This window comes from Microtus ochrogaster, chromosome 10 (genome assembly GCF_000317375.1).
Source record: "Microtus ochrogaster isolate Prairie Vole_2 chromosome 10, MicOch1.0, whole genome shotgun sequence".
NCBI classification, from domain to species: Eukaryota; Metazoa; Chordata; class Mammalia; order Rodentia; family Cricetidae; genus Microtus; species Microtus ochrogaster.
Genome location: NC_022016.1, coordinates 23,829,349 through 23,850,675, shown reverse-complemented (window position 1 = coordinate 23,850,675; position 21,327 = coordinate 23,829,349). Strand labels below are relative to the sequence as shown.

The 21,327-nt window shown below is 41.3% G+C and overlaps 1 protein-coding gene across 2 annotated transcripts in view; it reads right to left on the bottom strand.

Moving 5' to 3' along the window:
• The window catches only part of Adamtsl1 (ADAMTS like 1), a 387,047-nt gene extending 366,061 nt beyond the window's left edge, over positions 1 to 20,986 (bottom strand). For both annotated transcript variants that reach the window (XM_005352697.2, XM_026782337.1), the window contains exon 1: positions 20,818 to 20,986. In XM_005352697.2, coding sequence (XP_005352754.1) covers positions 20,818 to 20,880 — 63 coding nt within the window. In that variant the 5' untranslated portion in view covers positions 20,881 to 20,986. The remainder of the gene's footprint in view (positions 1 to 20,817) is intronic.
• Positions 20,987 to 21,327: the final 341 nt, after the last annotated feature.

Genomic DNA, 21,327 nt, shown 5'->3' with positions numbered 1-21,327 from the left:
AAAGAAACTACCAAACCCCTTGAAGGCAATGGTTATAATATTTTAGTTACCCGTGGTAATAAGTGAAATGATTACGAATGTCATAAAATGTATCGAGCAGATGGGGAGATACTTTGGAACTTTGTTTTAGTTTTACATCTTCAATTACTTATTTTACATTTGTCTCCCAAAATCGTATGTAGAACACAGAACAAACACAGAAGGAATGAGGGAAAGTATATGAGAAATGTCTAGTACCAAGATTTCTAAGGATGTTGAAATTTAAGGACTGTCTTCAATTCTCCAGTTCAAGAAGCTACCATCTCCTTTGTCCTCCGCACTGGAAGATACATCCAACAAAGCTCAGCACCTATTCTTGCTCAGAAGAATGCATTTTAAAAAGCAGTGGTCCTCTTAATTCCTGTATATCTTTGTTCCCTTGATAGCATTTTATTCTAGTTTTAACTCGTGACTGCTGCTATCAGAGGGAGTTAGGGGAGGCACGGGTAGTGGAAACCGTTTTGCAAGTTTGACAGTTTGGGCAATAAATCCTTCAAAGTATCTACTTGACGGTCTTACTAATATTTCCTCATCCAAAACATAAAACAAACCAACCACCTACCAAATCTGCTCTGAAATCAGGAAGCCACAGGTAAGGAAAAGGGGGACATCAGTCAGTAGTTGGCTGCCTATGACTACTTCCTCTCCAGAATTACTGTCAGCCATGGCTCTTTACCTTTTAGTGTGTCTACCAGCAACTGTCCCTGAGTCTTTGAACTCACTACTTCACAGCTCCCTGTAGTCTTAGTATTTGAATAGACTTGAGGCTTCTGCATGCATGTGGAGTTCAAATCCAGCAAGCTTGGTTTTCATGTCTGTCTGCTTCTGTGACTCCAGACTGGCACATCAATCCCGATTTGTATTTGAATGGGAAGAGTAAGGACAAGCAACCACAAAATATTTGCTCAATATCCTCTCAGCTAACTCGGGGTTATCAACCCCACTTCAGCAGTGGTTTTCTCTTCCACCCTCACCTCTTCCAAACCCTTCATTCTGGTCTTACTGCTGGCACCTTGTGTTTCACAATAACTTTACCATGTGATTATTTTTTTCACGCCCACCTGCCTGTCCTCCATACTATTGCCAGCTAGCTTGGTGGCAAACACAGCTGAACTGTTCACTCCTTACTAAGAGACTTTCTGTAGAGCCAGCGTGTACAGTTGGTGGGATCTAATAATAGATTCCAGGTGGCCTGTGAATGCTCAAAACCTCTATGCAACATTTTGGGCATATGTGTGTTATTCTTATACTTCTGGAAAGAAGATTCATAGCTTTCATCAGGTTCTCAAAAAAAAAGAAGGTTAGGAATCACTAGGAATAGAATAAAGTCCAAATTACCAAAAATGAAATATAAAATCTTTTTCTAACTTGACCCTAAATGTCCCGAATTCATTCCTGCTGACCTCAAACACACATTGACTCCTTGTTCATGCAAGATGCTGTCAGATCCTCTCATACTGTGCTCATTGGCTGCTTGTTTAGCTTCCCACCCTCTTCATCCTCTTCACCTGCTTTATTTCCCATGCCTTGTGTCTTCCTGCCCTTGCTTTATGGTACAGCTACCACACCAGTATCTACTGGAACTACCTATTCTTCAGGCAGAAGCAATACCCATTGTTTCTGCAGGTTTAGAGCACATTGCTAGGATCTGATGCTATAGATGGCTTAGCATTTGGGTGTCTCTGCTTTGCACTTCTTTGCCGGCACAGCTTTTATCAGAAATAGACTGTGTGCTTTGTAAGGGCCACAACGAAGATAAATGTGCCATTTTCCCCCGGTGCCTTGTGGGACTCTGAATATCTAACCGGTGTCAGTAAATAGTCTTTGAGCACAAGGCAGGCCAGGACAGGTTGTGGTTGAGGGCCTAATTCATAATGGCTGTCAGTTTTCTCTTGTTCATGTGCACTCTGGTTCTCAACAGACAGCAAATAATGCAAGCTGCAGATAAGCAAGGGAATGGGAGAAGACACAAATAAACCTGACCTATACAGGGAAGAAAGTTAATTATGTTTGTTCTTCATGTATCTCTTTATGCTAGTGCTGAATTTAGCCAAAACATTTAAAGCTGAATAATTAATGTGTCATATCTTTCCTTAATGTAGCCTAATTTCTGTCCCAGGTGAGTATGTGTCAAAGCACTTCACCAAACAGTCAGCAACAGACTGTTCTCTGCTCTATCTGGGAAGTGCACAGTTAGGAGGTGAGTGTGCTGGGATTGGAGGGGTTACAGACAGGGATAGTGTGGGTGCACGAGGTCTTGGTTAATCAAAGGAAAAGGCTGCAAACAATAAAAAACTGAACAGCATTTAAAAGTAAACACACAAATTAGTGCAGTACAGAGTATAGAAAAAAGTTAAATTGGTCACAACAACTAATCAGAAAAAAATCAAAGTAAATTTGACACAAGGAAGAGTTCTAGATTAGGGACAGTGGATTCTTGTAAAATAAATCTAAATAAAATAATAGAGCTCTGATGTTAAGATATTCAGAGGTAAGAGACTGCAAAATCCTGGTAGATAGGAGCTGAATAGCATTCAGTCTCAACCCTGATGTTTGACTGGGCATAGCACCAAGTCCAATGGTCAATGTTAACTTGGTGTACACGTATATGTGTATGTGTGTGTGTGTGTGTGTGTGTGTGTGTGTGTGTGTGTGTGAGAGAGAGAGAGAGAGAGAGAGAGAGAGAGAGAGAGAGAGTTTTTATGTGTGTGTAGGGGGAGAGGTTTGGTACGTGTGTGTCTGTATGTATCTATGTGAGTCTGTATGTGTTTGACTGTGTATATGTGTGTGTGTGTGTACACATGTTTGAATTTAAAGCATTTAAGAAGGTGTATGATGCGGGATTCCCCTCTGGATACTGTGAATACCATTAGTTAATAAAGAAACTGCCTTGGCCTGATAGGGTAGAACTTAGGTAGGTGGGGAAAGCTAAACTGAATGCTGGGAAAAAGAAGGGCGGAGTCAAAAGAAGCCATGTAGCCCCCCACAGGAGACAGACACCAGATGGAAGGAACTTTAGCTGGTAAGCCACAGCCACATGGTAATACATAGACTAATAGAACTGAGTTAAATTAATATGTAAGCGTTAGCCAATAAGAAGCTAGAGCTAATGGGCCATGCAATGACTCGAATAATATAGTTTCTGTGTGTTATGGTGGTTGGGGGGGGGGTGCGGAGTAACCTCCTCCAACAGGTGTACATGGATAATACTGATGGAAAACTTTTAAGTAAGGACACAGGCTGGGCATCAGGTCACAAGAAGTCTCTGTGGTACATTTGTTACACCTTGATATAGTGATATAGCCATCATGATATCTTAAATAACTAGTGTAGTGCATCTCAGTTTGAAGTCAGATAATTTCTAAGGCAGGATCCCAAACACTACTTTGGTTTAACTCACAGAGTTGCTATAAAGATTTCTTTAAAGATAAAGCAGTAATATATGAATGAATGTTGGGCAGTGTAATTGCCAAATGAAATTTAAGATGTGGGTGGTCCAATGGCTTCATTCTTTTTTTTTTAACAAGCTGATTCTTGAAACTGATGATTTTCATTGGGATTCTTTTATTTCTATAGGCAGTCCTCACCACCCAAAACCTATTGAAGACATTAAAGTGACTTCTAAAAAAATAAGGTGAGTACAAAATTATATTCTACAGTTTCTTATTAATAAATGTGTACTATTTAGTTCTTTGAAAACCAGAAAATGCCTGTAAGCAAAAATCATCCAGGTGATGGGCTGAAAGGTAGATTTGCTTCATGGTCTTCAGTGTCCACTTTGAGTTACTTCTGATCGGTGTCAGAGAGCAATGTTGTCTTCTGAACGTTTCTACTACATGGGGTCTCAACAAGGTTCACAAATTACTGTTTTATATCAGTACATAGGCCACTATCGTCATTCTCTTTCTGCACTGCGTGACTTTCTCAATTAATTGTTAGTTTTGCAGATATGTTTCCTCGCATATTATGTGACTTAAGTGGAGAGTCCAGGCAGTTTGTTAGAACCCCAGCAACGTCACCACACACTCTCTTGTTAGGGGAACACAAGACAGAAAGGCTGTACAAATTTCCTTTCCTCCCGTGTGGAATAGCGTGCATAATTCTGCAGTTTTAAATCTGCAAAGCATATTTTGTTTCTTTAAGTGGATGGATGTTCCCCAGTCCATTATAAGTCACCATCATCATAATAAACAGGACATGTCTATCAGATGAAATAGGAGAGAATAATAGCAATGAGAGAAAAATCAACCGCTTTCTAATCAAGTTCAACTTTGCTTTTCCAGCTAGCTAAATTCCATGTATTGTTGGCAATTTTTTAAATCAGAACTAGGAATTTTCATTTAGTATTGTGCATATGAGAGGTGAGACAATCTCCTATTATCTGTAAATTCATTAACAATACCAAAGAGCTATTTGGTATGACACTTGGCAAATGTTTAGTTGGGTATGAAATACACTACAGTATCGTATCTGTGGTTCTTGTAAGTTTTCCCAGGGTTTGAACAGTTCTGAGACTTTACAAAACTGGTATTTTGCTCTCAACATGGAAGCACAAACCTGTCACCTTTATGTTTCCAGCAAGACACATTCGCCCTTCAAGCATCATTCGGTATTATTTAATAGAGTGATAATATTTATGTGCACTGCACAAAACGCTCTTAGCTCTATGACATGTTAATAGATGAGCGTGTGAAGTGGTGTTATAGTCACCAAGCTGTCTCAGGAATATAATAAAATGGATGCTGGCCACAGACAATATCAAGGTTGCTGAGGCGCACCCCAGGCATCTTTTTTTAGAGCCTGCTTTGTAATAAGACGAGAGAGTGAAGGCGTTAAATCATGCTTTACTACTGCATGGCCTCACAATCCTACTCTTTCTGGTGCTGGGCCTCAGAAATCAATTTCACACATGGCTGCTATCAGCATTCTTTGAGCTATTAAGACGAAAGTACGTTCTCCTCTTTTTATTAAAACCAAGTTCACTTTTATCTCCCTGCTCCCAGACTGTGCCTTCCGGTCTTTGCCTTTCCATGTTGTCCATGGTGAGCAGCCTGCTGCCTGCCTGCCTGCCTGCCTTTCACTTCAAGGCTTCTGGAAAGTCTAATCCGCATCTCTGTAACCACTTCCTCAACACCCCCGAATTCCATCCCGTGGTGCAGTCTGGCTTCTGCCAACTCCTTGCCTGCCTAGGCTGCCCTGCCACTCATCTGGATGCTGTCACTCACCACATCCTCTGACCTTCCTCACAGCTTGCTGTGCAATAGGCTCCTGGCAGCCACTACTTGCCTGTCCTTCCCACTGTCTCCTTACTCATCTGTACTGGTAAGTGCTGGAATCTCCGAGGGCTTTTCCCAGTATTCCCCCACCCCCACCCCCCCACACCGTTAGTCTGATGTTCCTCTTGACTGGTCCACTTTCTCCAGCGCTGTCTTGTTTGTGGGTGATTTACAAACTGACAGCTTTTCCAGTCTCTAGGATATTATTCTAGTCATCCAAAGGCCTTCTTCGCACAGTTAACTCAACATTACTTGATCTAAAAATATTTGGGGCTCCAATTCTTTTGCAGCCTGGCTCCCTCACAGAGTTATTAATGTACAAACATCAATACAGAATAATTCTCCTCCTTCAAGGCTCCTTCATCTATCCCGTCCCGTACACACATGTATTCACACTCACACGTTCCGCTTTCTCTGCTGTGTGTTCTCCTTCACAGGGCACCTCCCTCCTGTCTCCCCGTCCCACTCTTGGCCTTAGTGCTCCAGAGAGAACTCTTTTGACTGCTGACACGATGCACACCTGGCCTTCCACACTGCTCATAACCTTGGCCAGGCCAGCACCTCCACACCAGGGCTAAGTGTGCCCAGACACTCCAGGAAGAAGACTGTGGGCGAGGTTGCAATGGTGGTGTCAGATCGAGTTCCGGCTGAGGGATTGGGCCTCGAGTAGGGTCCCAACTGGAGCCAGAGAAGGCGGCCGCACGAAGCAGTCTTCAAGGTATTTTCACTATTCATTTGAAGCCCACAGTACTTCTACGGGTACTAAAGTATATGGATGTTTTGGAAAGAGAAGAGGAAGAGAAAGTTGCTGCCAAAGGAACAAGTGAGGAACTAATCTTAACAGCCATTTTAATAACAGATAAGAGGAACTTCGACTCTCTGACCGATTAAATGAGATACAGCTGGGTAAGAGTCAGTCATCCAGGCAGGAATTAAGCTTAGCTGCCCAAGGACAACAGTGGAGTATCCAAAATACTGAAGCAGACACAGCAACCATTGAGAAAAAAGGCAAATGACAAGTGGATTCGGAAGACTGGAGGCCTCGGAGTCTGGCTTTATTTGTTCCTTCAAGTCAGACTGGGGCTTTAATTTCTATCTTGTACCAAGTGATTTGTTCTGTCCAGGGCCTCTATATTTTTAATAAAATGTTTACATATTCAAATGAGTAGTTTCAATATTATACTAGAGACCTCACACCTGACAAGTGCTGATGCCTTCTGCGTTGTAATTCTGTCTGATATGTGTACTTACAATTATATACACAGTCCATTCCCATCTGCTGGATGAGCTATAAAAACCGCTACACTATTGTAGGTCATGAGGCTCATGGGATCTTAGCACTAAGAAGTGGGTATTATAAAGATTCTTCAATGTTGCAATATTCACCTTGCAGGGGAAAGCTGTTTGTATAATCCTTTCAACTTTCTTTACTATCTATCTATCTATCTATCTATCTATCTATCTATCTATCTATCTATCTATCTATTTATTTATTTATTTTGGTTTTTTTGGAGACAGGGTTTCTCTGTAGCTTTGGTTCCTGTCCTGGAACTAGCTCTGTAGATCAGGCTGGCCTCGAACTCACAGAGTTCTGCCTGCCTCTGCCTCCTGAGTGCTGGGATTAATGGCATGCTCCACCACTGCTCGGCTCCTTTCAACTTTCTTTAGAGAGATGTTTTCCCAACCCCTGGCTATACATTCAAATTACTTAGTATCTTTGTCTGGATTCTTCCTCAGGCCAACAGTAGCTAAAGTTCTTGGTAGAGGTGGTGGGGTGCAAGCAGCTGGACAGACAATCAGTCCAGAGTTCTTCAAGTGCTTTGATAAAGAAGAAATCTGAGAACCTTGAATGAGGCAAGCATTTATAAGTGGACTCATAGAATAACTTTCTTAAGCTAACCTTGGTCTTTCTCCCATCTTCCACTTCCTGGTTTCAGTGGGCTCCAGAGCCCCTCCTCCAAGTGAAAGAGTAACCATTTTTCTTCTCATTCCTGTTGAGATTGTACTCAGAGCTGTTGTTAGTTAGCAAAGCTGTTGGCTGTCGTGAAGAAAGGGAAAAAAAGAGATTGGTTCTGAGACTGAGGTAGAGACATTTCAGCATGGAGTGTGGAGTACAATAACGGCTGATGCCTGCTGGGAACTCGTGGCCCTGGCGAGGTCCTATGCTAACGCTGTGGGGCGAATCATTTTCTTTAGCTTCATTATAATTTTGGATGAGGATGTTCTTGTTGACAACTGTCTAAACATGCAAGGACATTGGGGCATAGAACACTGTAGAAAGGTTATTGTTGTGAGACCAAGATTTAAAATCAGGCAGTCTAGCTGAAGAAGTTTTGTTCAGGAGCCATCAGGTTTGGAGTATTTGGGAATCATATGGAGAGTTTACCAGTTACCCAGGCCCAGGCTTGGTCAAGTGGGAGGGGCCAGGGATGATGAAATGTAGCAGGTGCCTGGCTAACTTGGAAGTGAAAAAAGCATCAACAACTACTACACTATACCAGACTACAGAAAAGGTAACTGAGGCACACAAAGACTATGGGCTAGGTTGAGGGATGTTAACAAGGAAAAGAATAGGCTCCCATGGGTTCAATGTAGAGAGTTTCCATTGCTCTAGATTAAAAGAGATTGGCAATAAATAAATAAATAAATAATCAACCTGTACCAGAGGAAGGTGCTTAGGAGGGAATTAGCAAGGGGAGGGCTATGATCATATCTTTCTACTGAAACTTTAAGCCTTCCCTTGCTTCTCATCAGTTAAATACTGGAAAAAAAAATCAAGCAATGAAACCCTAGCAAATGGAAGATGCCGAAGATTGAAGACGCACTATTATGTTATGTCATATTATAATCAAGACAAGAGAAATGCCACCCACCGAACTATGACCTACTATCATAAGTACATCCAAGTTTCTAAAGTCAGGAATAAAAGCTGTGTATCTTACGATCGATGAAATACGGTACAAGCTGTGAACTCTTGTGAACTTGGTTTAGAAACTGTGGAAATCACTCAGCATGTTGGGGAGGTGCCTGCCAAAAGAGGCCAAGACATAGCTCAAACAATGTGGGACATAATCTGTGCTGCATATTTTAATGTGATTTGTTTGCAAGAAGAACTGAATACATGCAGAAGAAAAGTGCAGAAATTCACACCACCTTTAGGCTTTAGGACTCAGTTTGCTTATCTGTGAAATAGGTGTGGCCAGTATTACCTAGCATAGATAGACAAAGCAGTGTTTGGCACATGAGCCCAAACCCAAAAAAAAAAAATCACATCTTTGCTAAATCTGGATAGAGGTTTATGCTGTGGAAGTCAATTTTGAGGAAGGAGAGTAAACGTGGTCAATGTCCAAAATTATTATGAAAAAACAACCATATGATTTTAAACATAAATACCTATTTGATGTTGTTGCCAGGAAAGTCTATGTTATGAGGCAAGGCCAACCTAGAATCAGCTTAGTCCCAAAGTTGTACAAACAGTTTTGTACGCAATAGAGACTCTTTGCTCATAACTAGGAAAAGGAGAGCTACCTTCAAGTACCAATGCCAGATCGGTTAAAAACTCTGACCTTTTGTCAGTCAGATTCACAAGAAGATTCATATGATATATGTTTTAGGTTTCTCTCTAAATCGGGGCTTTTTTTCAGTTAAGTTGCAAATTTATAAGATCTCTAAATTCATAATTTTGTACCTAAAGTGGTTTCTCTTCTAATGACCACAGTGATAGTATAAGGGTAGATACTGGGTGCTCTAGTTTTACTGAGATCCAGCTGTCTGCAAAGGGAGCCCTACATGTGGAAGCCAGATTAGACAGTGTGGGGATATTGAGAATGAGGGCAAAGACACTTGCTGATATCCTGGAAAGATTTATGACCGCGACATGAATCTGAAGAGTTCAATAGACTCTTTGGGCGAGAGAATAAGCAAGTTAATGATACAGCATGAGGAGACACTGTATCGTTAGACTCCATTAATCAGGAGAAGGTACAAAAAATGACGTCATGATATTGGCCCATTTTGTCAGGTTTACCAGGAAATGCTTGCTGGATGGAAGGTGGTACAAGAGCAGATAATTTTACTCAAGGTCTCCTCATTAAAAACTGTGACCTTATGTACAGGACTATCTTTTTAAAATTATGAAAGGTATCATAGAGATACAAATACATTCATATCGTAAAAGAATTAAGAGCTCTGATTCTTAACTAAATAGTGGGGACCTGAACCTTAGTACCTTATAGGAGTGCTAGTCACCACTGGGTTTCAAGATGAGGGAGCCCACCGTGGGTTTCCTCCCATTGGCTCTTCAGCCTTCTAGTAGGGCATTTTTTCTTTGTTACTGCCGCTTTTGCTCCTGTTGGTTTCCTAGTGCCCCATCAGGAGAGGGACAGTAACTAGAAACTTCTGGACTCTTCCTCTCTGTCATCTTCGTATCTAAAACAAAAACGGTAGTCCTTGCCCCTGCTCATGGCCTGGAAGGCACAGTATTGCTTGGCTATGCCTGGAGACTGCCAGGATTCGCTCACTGTCCCCCCAACTCATCATTTTGTCTTCATAGGCTCTCTACTGGGCGTGCCCCACTTCTCTTTCTCTTTGGCCTGCCTTCCACAGAGAGGCTGCTTATCAAGGAGAGAGCCTGCACCCCTTCCCTAGGAAACGGCATCAGCCTTTCTGTTCTTCCTCCTTTTGACCCAGGGAAAGGGACTGACACGGAGCAAGCCAATCCATTGTAAAATTTTCACGGATACACTGAATAATGAGAAAACAGTAAGAACCCAAGTTATTTTGCCAAGAACCATGTGTTATATATTTTTTTTCTCCCCTACATATGTTATTATTATTTTCTTTTGAAAAGTTACACCTGGAACTTTTGGTTTTTCAAGTGACGTTCAACTTTTGTGGGTGAAACAAATGAATTGGTGGAACTGGGACAAGAGTGAACTGCATGCACTTTAGAACTGACCCATGCTCCTACCCGACCTTGCCAGGCTGACGGCTTCCCCAGGTCCCAGGCTGTTATGAGTAGAAGGTGGATTAATAAATATACAGTGTTCTTACATCGGTGCCACCATGCTCTCCGGTATTAACCCCAGGTTATCTAACAAATCAAGCTATGATAGTTCATGTGATTTATTTTATTAATATTCTTAGGTAGCAAAAAATCAGAAATACTGTGTCTATTTTCTATAGTTCCTACCTACCTGAACTATCCCCTTAATTGTTTTTGAAATTTTAGGGGGTCTATAAAATGCAAAACTTTGGGAATCTGTTCTTTATGATTATTAAAGGCACAGAATACTGTGTGTCTTCTACGAGTATGTAGTCTGGCTGGGGATATAGCTTCTTGCTAAGGTGCCTACCCTGCACACACAAAACCCTGGGAGCAATCTCCAGGACTGCAGAAAGGACTCTGCAGCCCATTGAGCCAACTTTGTCTTAGCCTCACCCACCTGGAGTTAGCAAGCCTCTTGAGGGAAGACCACAGCTAGTAACATGCTACACATCCTATATTCTGCTGACTAGCCTGCTGCTGGCTTGAAGGAGGGACTAGGTTAAAGGTTTCATTTCTTTAGCATGGCCCTAAGATGGAAAAGACAGGTGTTTATGTATCAAATAAACACAGGGACAGCATGATACACTCATTAAGCTTGGGTTTCAGTATGGCTATTTAAAAAAAGAAAGAAAGAAAGGACTTCAGGGGGGAAAAGGCATAACTCAGAAAATGACCTTAAATATAAATCTTTAGAGACTTGGAGTTTTTCTAACACATTCTTTCTTGAATCACTATAAATAATGAATTAATATGTCTATTTCTTTAGGCAGAGACACCCTTACATCAGCAATAGTTAAATATACAGTTTAAAGAAAATAATATCATGACAGCAACATAAAACCAATGGAAAGCTCCGGCCAGTTAATTGCTGTCTTGCCTGCCCCTGCCCCAATTCCTTTCTGATATTACATGTAGAAAGACCCACTTTTTATACCATGTCTGCTTTGTTTAACACAATCTACCCAGCACTAAAACATACTTCTGAGATGCAGCTGACCCTGGAATTATACAATTTCACAATGATTCAAGGGAGGCAGCCAACTCTTGGAAACCTATTATATACAAGACCTGTAGAAAGTAACTTTCATATACAGGTCAGCAAATGATTCACATTTTTTGTTGATTTAGAAGTAAGGCTTTACTACCGTGACACAGCTTGTCACCTGGAAGTTTATAAACCCACAATAAGTCTTGAGTTCTAACTCAGGATAGTTGCCCAGAAGTCTCGCTGGCTACCAGGTCACAATTATTTCAATCTTCCAACTAAGGACAGCTCTTGAATTCTAGAAATAATTCAGTGGAAAGACTGACCTAAAGGAAGGGAATCTGGATCCTTTGACTGATCCTACCTAAGAGATGTTACTGACAGATAGAACTTAGGTTTCTCAGCCAATGCTTTGCATTTAAAATTTAATTATGTGTAAGACAGAAGTGCAATGATGGGCAATTGGTTCATTTACTCACACAGAAAATTTACCCTAAGTACCTTATTTAAATCAAACTCTGCCTGCTGCCATGGAAGAGGTATTGGGAAAAACACATGATACCAAATTCCTACTTTCAAAGAGGTTGCCATCATTGGAGGCCACATTTTTACACCTCAATGACTCTTTAAATTCTAAAACACGAGTGTAAGATCTGGCAGTCTAAATCCTTTCAAGCTACTTCTGCCAACAGTAAATCCAAACCTTGCTTGTTATCTCAGACGAGATAAAAGCCCCAAAGCAAGGTCTCAATGGCCAATGGTCCTAACAACTCAACAACTTTAAGGAAAGAGCAGAAAATTTCTTCCGAGTTCTCTTCCAAATCTCACCACCGCACCTGAACAATGGGTATCCCGATTGTTTCCATTATGCTTTTCAGCTTTGGTTCTGCTGATGAAGTACAGTATCTAAACAATACATGTAAAGGCTTCAAATGGCAGCGGAGATTATAGTCTGCAAGATGGGTTGGGAAATCAGACATCCAACTTTATCCTATGAGAATAAAATGAGGTGCATTTATTTTATTGGGCAGTTTGAATTTATTATAGGTTGCTGACAATTTCCTGTCTCATTTCTTTCATGCTCTTGGAATTTATGTCCGGACGTCTTGGGTTATCACACTCCTTTGTCCCAATATTTATACCAACAGACCAAAATAACTTAAAGAAAGTCCTTCAGGGGAGGAAAAGTGGAGGGAAAAATACCCAGAGCCTTGGTAGAAGGATGGCAGAAGCTTTGGAAAAAAATCTGAAAAAGCAATGAAGATGAAAATGGAAACTCCGTGAAAATTAATGTAGTGTAGAATTGGCAAGCATATCACTCATTTCTTTAAACAAATAGAAGAAAGAACCCACTTATGAGGTGCACCCAAATAATTCACAGGTGGCAAAACTATTAGAGCCCTACGATTTCTAGCTTCAGACATAAAATAAATCCATATTAGAAATGGCATATGCCTTAGACAAAACATTTTCTGTTGATCCATTTCTTTCAGCCATCTCCCTTTGATACACGAGATCATTTTGGTCTTATTATGATTAAATTATTTTAAGAAGACAATGGGTGAAACTCCAATGACTACAGGAGGTACCACCTACCATAGAATGTCCAGAATTTTAATTTCAAATGGAGTGTGTTTGGTTTTGCATGGATATTTGCATATCGCCTTTTTATTATAATATATTGAAAATGGAAGACTAACCTGGCAGCGTGATGCCCCAATGACAGCGGAGCAGATGATAACTTCCAATATACTATTCATATATACTGTTCATTCTTACAGTAATAACTTTGGTCTCTTTGCTTGTTTTGAGACAAGGTCTTGGTATGTCATCCTTCTTCCTCAGTTTCCTAATTGGGCAATCACAAGGAACCATGCCTAGTAGAAGATTTGCTTTGAAATAAGATTTACCTTAAAGAATTAATCTTAACTACAAAACCATTCCAGTGTGTTTTCTTATACAAATTGTTCTAATTTTAACTACAATAAATTTGAAAATCATTAATGTCTGGAGACAAATAGTGATTTATATCATTCATAAAAGTAACATGTTCACAGACTGAGGGAAGCTGTAATTTATTCATTCACACATAGATATAAGGGTTCAATAAACAGCATCTAAATAGGTATTTGCAAATGAACCAATTTGGAGAACAGCTGAAAATGATTATGTTCATTACAGAAATATTGTCTATGGAAGCATTGTTTTTAAAAAGCAAAATTAATATTCTAAGTATTATAACTAAATAAATATTATAAACAAATAAAATGCAAAGCAGACTTCTTAGCTCTTTATTATCAGTAATGTGTCTTATTCTGTCTTCCAGCCTTCACCTTTTGCTAACAGCGCAGGTTTTCTTTGCATTGAGCAGATGGTGATGGGCAAATGTCTTTTGTCTGGATGTTCATAGTCACCTGAAGGATGACAGCACTTTCGTGTTTACAAAAACCACTAAAGCGTGTAATGGTGGTTTTGCTGTCTCAGCACCCTAGAGATCCAGGTACAACAGCGACGCATGAATGTGCAGAGAGAAGAAGACCAGATCTGCAGTGATGGGCTTAGGTGATGCTGCCAGGAACAGCACTGTAGCCCAGTATTCATATTGCTACCTTCTGATAGCAGAGCTTCTCCATAGACGCTTGGCTCTGTTATAGTTTGCTTGTGGTTTGAATAGCCCCAAGGTCCCTGTGCTTGGAAGCTTTGGGCCTAGATGGCAAGAGTAGATAATGACGTAGACCCTTACAAGACAGGACTAGAGGGAAACCTTAAGGTCATTGTGGGTATATAGTGAAGAGAGGCTATAGGATGCCGGGCTCCACTCCTGCTTCTGCTTGGAGAGTAAACTGTTCTCTCCACACATCCTTGCCCCTGTTGTCTGTGTCATGAGGTGATGCAACCCCTCTCCCAGAGCCTGTGCAGTGTCAGGCTCCAGAACTATGAACTAAGGAAACGTCTTACTATTAGTGGCTCCTAGGACTTTTGCTACAGTGATGGAAAGTGGTGCAGGTTGCTGCAAGAAAAAAGAAAAATACGTGAAGATAACTTGAGGTCAGGTGAACTCAGGAAGTGTGTTTTGCTTTTCCCGCTGCTGGGTGAGAACATTTCTCTGTCTTTGGGAGTCTGCTTTTCTCTCTGTCAGTCGCTAAATTTCTAATTTTCTGAGCTGCTACCACTGGAGCGTTACATCTTGGATCAGGCCCCTTAATGCCCTTTTCATTGTCTTTGTCTTGGCTCTGTGTGGCTCTCCGGCTGTAGTTTGTCTAGTGCTCTACTGTCGAGGTGAGCCCAGGGAACTCACTATAAGCCAGTGTTGCTTTCTTCATCCCATACCCAACCTCCACGTCCCTATGGAGTCTCTGGTTGAAAAGCTGGTCCACTTCTCCTGGTTACCTAGAGCACAGACACTCTCCCAGCTACTCTGCACACTCGGAGTATGCAGCGAATAACAAACTGTAAAGGCTAGACCACCATTAAGATGCTGTGGCATCTTCTTAGCTCTCTTTTTTCCGTATAATAAATGGAAAGAGGTATTAGCGCTTACAAGCATGCACTAGAATGCATAAAATCTAAATTTGAAGCATATGTTATTTATAAAGGTTTTGAACATATAACACATTTCTGCAAATTTTAGGATTTTCACATAACAAAGGCTACTTCCTATATTTAAATGGACATTCAGAGTGAGGTTCCCAAGAGTGGTGTGTGTGTGTGTGGGGGGGGTGACAATCCACTAAGTCATCTGGGGACCCAGTCCTGACACTTGGTAGCCTGACCATCTTGGGAATTTATCATTTCCCTGCTTGGTCCTCCACATTGGGCAAACAGGTAGAGAATGTTTGGGGGATCAAGTGTGGCGGGTCAGCCCCAAAAGTTACTTATGACATGTTAACCACAATGACCAGAACTCAATTGAATAGCATGGTCTGCACACGGGGAAGACTGAGAGATACAGGTTATCTCAGTGCAGAGTAGTGAAAATAAAATAGGGAAATTAATAACACTAGGTTCACTAAAGTGGGAGTCTATAAATACTTTGCTTTACAAAACTGTAGCGAATGTAAGTACTACATTTTCCTTATGACAAGGTTTGTGAAAGGAAAAGTACTTGAGACCTTGATGGATAAAAAAAAATATGAAATATGCAAAGAGACTCATGTTAAATGGCAACAGCAAAAGGAATTACTGTTCCATTATTTTTCATTGGGTGCCTGTACACAGCTAAGACAGAAACACAAAGTAGAAGTCTTCTCTTTTGAATTTATTATGTGCTTTTGACTTGGGATTACTCAAAACAAAAAGATGCTTCAGGCTCCACAATGAAAGTGAGTGTTCATGGTCTTCCTCCCGACCTGTAGGTTTCTTGCTGAGTCATTCTTACGACATACTTGCTCATTCAAACACATTTATAGAGGGCCTGATAGCAGTAGGAGGAGTACATGGCCCAGTCTGATGTCCCTCCACGGCTTTGTAGGACAGACAAATCCAAGTCAAATAGAAGAAAGACAAGGACAGAAGCAGATGCACAGTAAAACAAGAACTACAAAGCTACCCTTTAACAGCTTTAGACATAGCAGTGAATTATAATTTTAAAGCCTCTGACACACAATTTAGAGCTGACTATATATGCAGGTATGCATTAGCGGAATATGGGACAGGGATATTCAAGCACAGAAATGATGGTATTGCTTCTAAGAAAGTTTATAATTAGCTATTGAGATATCTATGTCTTTGACAAAAATAGAGAATATTGCTGAATATAGGAGTCAGACAACCCAATTTATAATTTCGGGGTGCCTAGAAGAAACAAAAGAAAGGTCAGTGGTGACTGTTGGCTACAGGCTAGCCACCAGGCAACTTCTTGACATGGCCAGAAAACTTGCAACAAACTAACTGCCTTCCATGCTGGGTGCTGCAGCAAACAAAGTCCTAGTGAGAGAAAGCCGGAACAGTCAAGCTTTATTCCGCGATGCAAGTTTTAATCTTGAAGTTTGGGAACTGGGGAGATTTAGTCATTTGTTTTTGAGCTCATGGAAAGAAGGGGTTGATAGCAACAGCTTACCCAGTTAGCAGGCCGGCTCCCCACACAGCTGTGCTGGCCTATTTCAATTAGAATCCTTTCAGGCTTACATCACCTCGGTATGCCAGGCCTAAGCTGCTCAGGAGCCAGCACTGCCAATCAAGCCAAAATTCAACCACATGGTAGGGTTTTTATGATGGAGACAGAAAAATGACATACATTTGTCTCATTCTGACTAGAACGCAAAGCTCGAGGGCAGCTCTCTGAAGAAAAGGAGCGACAGTGGCAAGAACGAAGCCGCAGTCGGGCATCTTCCTTTGTCATCTCTGTACACTCAGCCAGTGGGTTATTCATGGTGATTCAAGGGCCGCTCTCACTCATGTCCTCATCCCGAGAGAAGGTCACGCTAAGGTCACTCGACTCACGAGACCTCAGAAACTGCAGAGTGCGTTTGCTGAGGGAAGGGCAGGATGGGACTTAAGTGACTGAACCCGAGAAAGTGTCAGTCCTGGAACCCGAGAGATACACAAATTAAAAGCAGGACTGTCATTTCACCAGAGAGCCTGGACTGTGCGCATGAAGTCAGAGGACAGAAACCGGGAGACTCGGGGCGGCAGTGGACAGAGCCTATTGGCTTTCTCAGTCAGGTCCATAAGCAGGATTCACACTTGTGTACAAAAGCATCATCTAGATGCTGTAGCACATGCAGAAAACTTGCATCTTACACAGATATAAAGCTGTACAAACCCCTACTTGAAGTCTAGAGTGTAAGAAAGAACTCAGGCCACAATTAGCTCAGAAGACTGCTTTTCACATTCTTTTATAGAAGACACCGACACGATTAACTGTCATATAAAGTGACAGACATTACTCATTTTTTGTGACCCCTCTTTTTCTCAAGTCTTCACTATCCAAAGAAACTTCCCCAGTACAAGTTTCTTACGTGGTTCACTAGTGACCACTATTGGACATTCTTCCCTCCACTAACATGTAGTATAATGGTTCTCACAATAAATGATGCTGAGGACCTGAGCGTCAGAACCACTAAAGATGGGAACCCAAGAAGATCAGAAACTTCACACAATGGTAAGAAATAATTTTATAATAAATGCCATTATGTCCTATAGACTTAGAAGAAAAATCCTCAGCCTTGATTTAAACATGGTATAGACATGAGCATAAAAACTAGATGGAGAGCGAGACATTCTTTAGAAGGACTTGCATATGCATATGCATGTCGTATGTGTGTGTGCGCACACACACACACTCACTCACTCTTCTGGAGCAGAGCACAATCTGTTGTAATAAGGGATTTAACATTCATTCCACAGGCTAATGGTGCTTCTCACCATCCAAGACAGATTCACTTAGATAATAGTGGAGGAGCATACCAGACGAGCCGAAAGGAATGGGCTATTGTATTTGACTAGTTTCCATGTATAAATTAGTGTAGAGACAAGAAAGAAATTCAACAGAAAAACACATGTACTTTATTATAATTCCAAGTGTTACTCTTGCAACTCTCACAATAGTGGGGGAAGCGGGGAGAGGGGGGAAGACCTTACAGCCACTTAAAAGAAACAGTAAGAGAATGCAGGCTTGATTAAATGTGTCTCTGACAAGGAGCTTTGACTTCAAGAGTGATGGACGCAAGTGTCAATGGCTGGTCATGGATTTCACTTGCCACATTTCTTGTGATCTAAGCAATTGAGACAAAGGACAGGAGAGTGGGAAGATGGGTAGTGTGTCTCAGTATGACCGGTAGAGCAAAAATGAAACCTCTTCAACAGTCTGTGAAGTGAAAAATAAAAAAAAAAAAAAAAAAAAAACCAAAGTTATAGTGACATGGTTACTGTGCATTGAGAGATGGGCAGCAAACTCAGACAGACACAAACCACACTGGGACCTCATTCTCTCTGGAATAATGTTCTAGGAGAAAAGGGTTGTTGACAACAGCAAGGTTCTATAGCCTTCCATATTTGTTCCACATTCAAGAACCAAGTTCTGATACAGATTAGTTAGCAGCCAATGAAATGAAGGCGATTTGGACCAGGCCACAACTGGGCTTGCCACCATACAGACAGGATATGCGCAGTCAGCTCTAATACTAGACAGATTCTTGTAATACACAAAACACTATAGAAATAACAAATCCTCCAATTCAATTTCTGAATCAAGCCGGAAGTTGAGCTGATGATGCCATATTTCAGTTCTATGTAAACTACAGGCCAGGCTAAAGTTCGCTTTTTTTTTTTAAGCCAATAATTCATTTTGACTACAAAGCCAAACAAAGCAGTTACTGACAAAGTATAATGATTGTACATCATACTGTGTATATCTTTAAAGACCTTTATGATCTATAAAGCCTACATATCTCCGATGAAGAATATGTCTTTAATTGCTAAGCATTTGATAGCCGCAGTATAAAGTACACATAAACTTGATTTCTCATCTGTAAGATGGGCTTTAAAAGTAACTGATTTACACGGCCGTTCTGAGGAATCACTAGAATGATTTTCAAACAAGTCACCTAGTGTTTGACACCTTCACACACACCCTGCACGGCAGGCATTACTAATGCTGGTTCTGCTCTGCACTCAGCAACCAGTTCTTTTCTAACATAAGCTTCAAATTCACAATCACTTAAGCATACGCATAATATAAACCTGGGTATGATTTCATTCTAATTCCATAATTATTGTAATTCAAACATGTTAAATCCTTTTGAAATAAACAAACACTTTTTTCTCCCCGTGTGAGTCTAATTACTTGCTACGATTCCAATATGAATATTCAAGATAGCGGCAAGGAGTGTAATGTATTTACCAAATGAATAGAAAATCAATCTGCTGCGGAATGAGAGAGCGTTGCTTAAGTATAATGAAATTGTATTTCCACATGAAAATGAAATAGCAGGGAATGTGAACGGGTAATTTGCTTTATGATGCGAATTAATGGGAGAATGGCATACACTCTAAAAACAATCACAAAGAAATAAAGATGAGACAAATGCATGATGTCTGCAAGTCACATATCCCATATGGAAAAAGTGAGACGCCTTTCCCACACTCCTCGCTCCTCAGCCGGAAAGCCCACCTCACACACCGCTCGTTTGCGTCCTCGGCATAACTACCCCCTCTACTCACGCTTACACTTCAGTTTTTGTTCAAATGTTCATGAAAATAGAAATGATTTCTAATTACAAAGCAGTAATCCAAGTTTTTAGCTACTGTGATGCAACTGTTTAAGATACAACACTGTTTGAAATATTTAACTGCTGTCTGGTCACTGTATCGTATTGACCTTCCTGGAATTTTCCAATTTGTACCTAAATGGTTTGCTTCCCCACATCAAAATTCCAGTATTGATCAAATTGTCAGAATCAAAGCAGAATGCAAGATTTCTTCTCCATCGACAAAGCAATGTGTCCTGCACAACCGCTGCGATTTTACCTTATTCTTTATCTGCTTTTCTCCCTTCTGAAGACATTCTGGCATGCCATAGTAGTGACAAGGAGAGCTAGACTCACGTTTCCTTGGAAGCAGTGTGTAAGAATTCTGGAATCAAACCTTCAGATGAGGTTTGCTAAACTGCCTGGCCAGAACACTCTGGTTTGAAAGAAATGTGTATTGCTATTAATATTTTGAGTGTAGATTTTTTTGGACAGTATAAGTTCATTTTCTGCCCATTGAACCAAGTCTGAGTCATAAAGGAACATTTACTTTTTGTCAAAAATGCAGTATGCGCTGATGTTCAAGAGAAGAGCCTTATCATTGACTGGAAATCAGCAGGCCAAGAAGTCATCGATCCCTAATCGCCTTCCGAAGCAGATCTGAGATCAAAGACTTTAGCCTTGAATTCATAAACACCAGCATTAACTTGTATCCATAAACGAGTGTAGTAATTATGGGCTATAATCCTAGTTGACTGCAAACAGTGTTCTCATTTAGTTTCTACACCTGGATCAGTAGCCCTCACTAAAGAGAAAAGTAATTTGCATGAGGCACCCCGGGGGGGGGGGTACAAGAAGCAGGCAAGCTCCTCACTGCCTGTCCTTCAGAAAATCTGCAACACCACAGTGAGTTTGATCTCAGGATGCCCGTTTCCAAATTCCATGCACACACATAACTATTATACAGTTCCCAGCACATACTCCCTGCAGTAGTAGATCCTAAAGTTTACATCTCCATACCAGTATCACGATGTACCTGTAACTAATTCCAGAAAGACCTTCACGGTTTATTTTTCTGGGAAAGTTGGAGTTCAAGTTCTCAAAGGAGTTAAGTTGTATTTTGTTTGTTGGGTTTTGTAAACCCTGCAGTTTGAAAACCACACACACACACACACACACACACGCGCACACGCACGCACACAAACACACAAACACACTCTCCAGCAGCACCCAGACCAAGTGGCAATAGTAAGTAACATATTGAAATGAAACGGCATTTACCAGGAGTAGGAAAGCCAGAAAGAGCAGCGGTGTGCCAGGAGTTGCCCGACGGCAGCATTCCATGCTTGGACCTTTGCCGGAATCCAAATCGGACACTGGATAAGCTGCTAAGTGCTCCTCTGCCGGCTGCTGTCACATCCAGGGCTGGAGCTCACACTCCAGCCCTGCCTATCAGCTTCCATCAGCCCCGCTCACATTTCCTGAGCGAGGGTGGGTGGGTGGATGGGTGGGGGGTAAACTGAATGGAATCTCTCTAGAGCAGGCAGCCAGCCAATCAGACTCCTGCTAATCAGACATGCTGAATAACAAAGCTGGTGGGGAGTGGGGGGGAGAAGAGAAAGTGAACAGCGTGAGCAGAAAAGCGGGTAAAAGGCGGAAAGCCAGCGGAGAGAGCAGCTGAGTTTGGGGAGAGGCACAGAGGCAGAAGAGCAAAGGCGCCAAGAGTAAGCGGGGCTGCGCTCTGAACAAACCTGGCTAGTTGCTTGGTGTGTGAGACGCGATTCTGTTTGC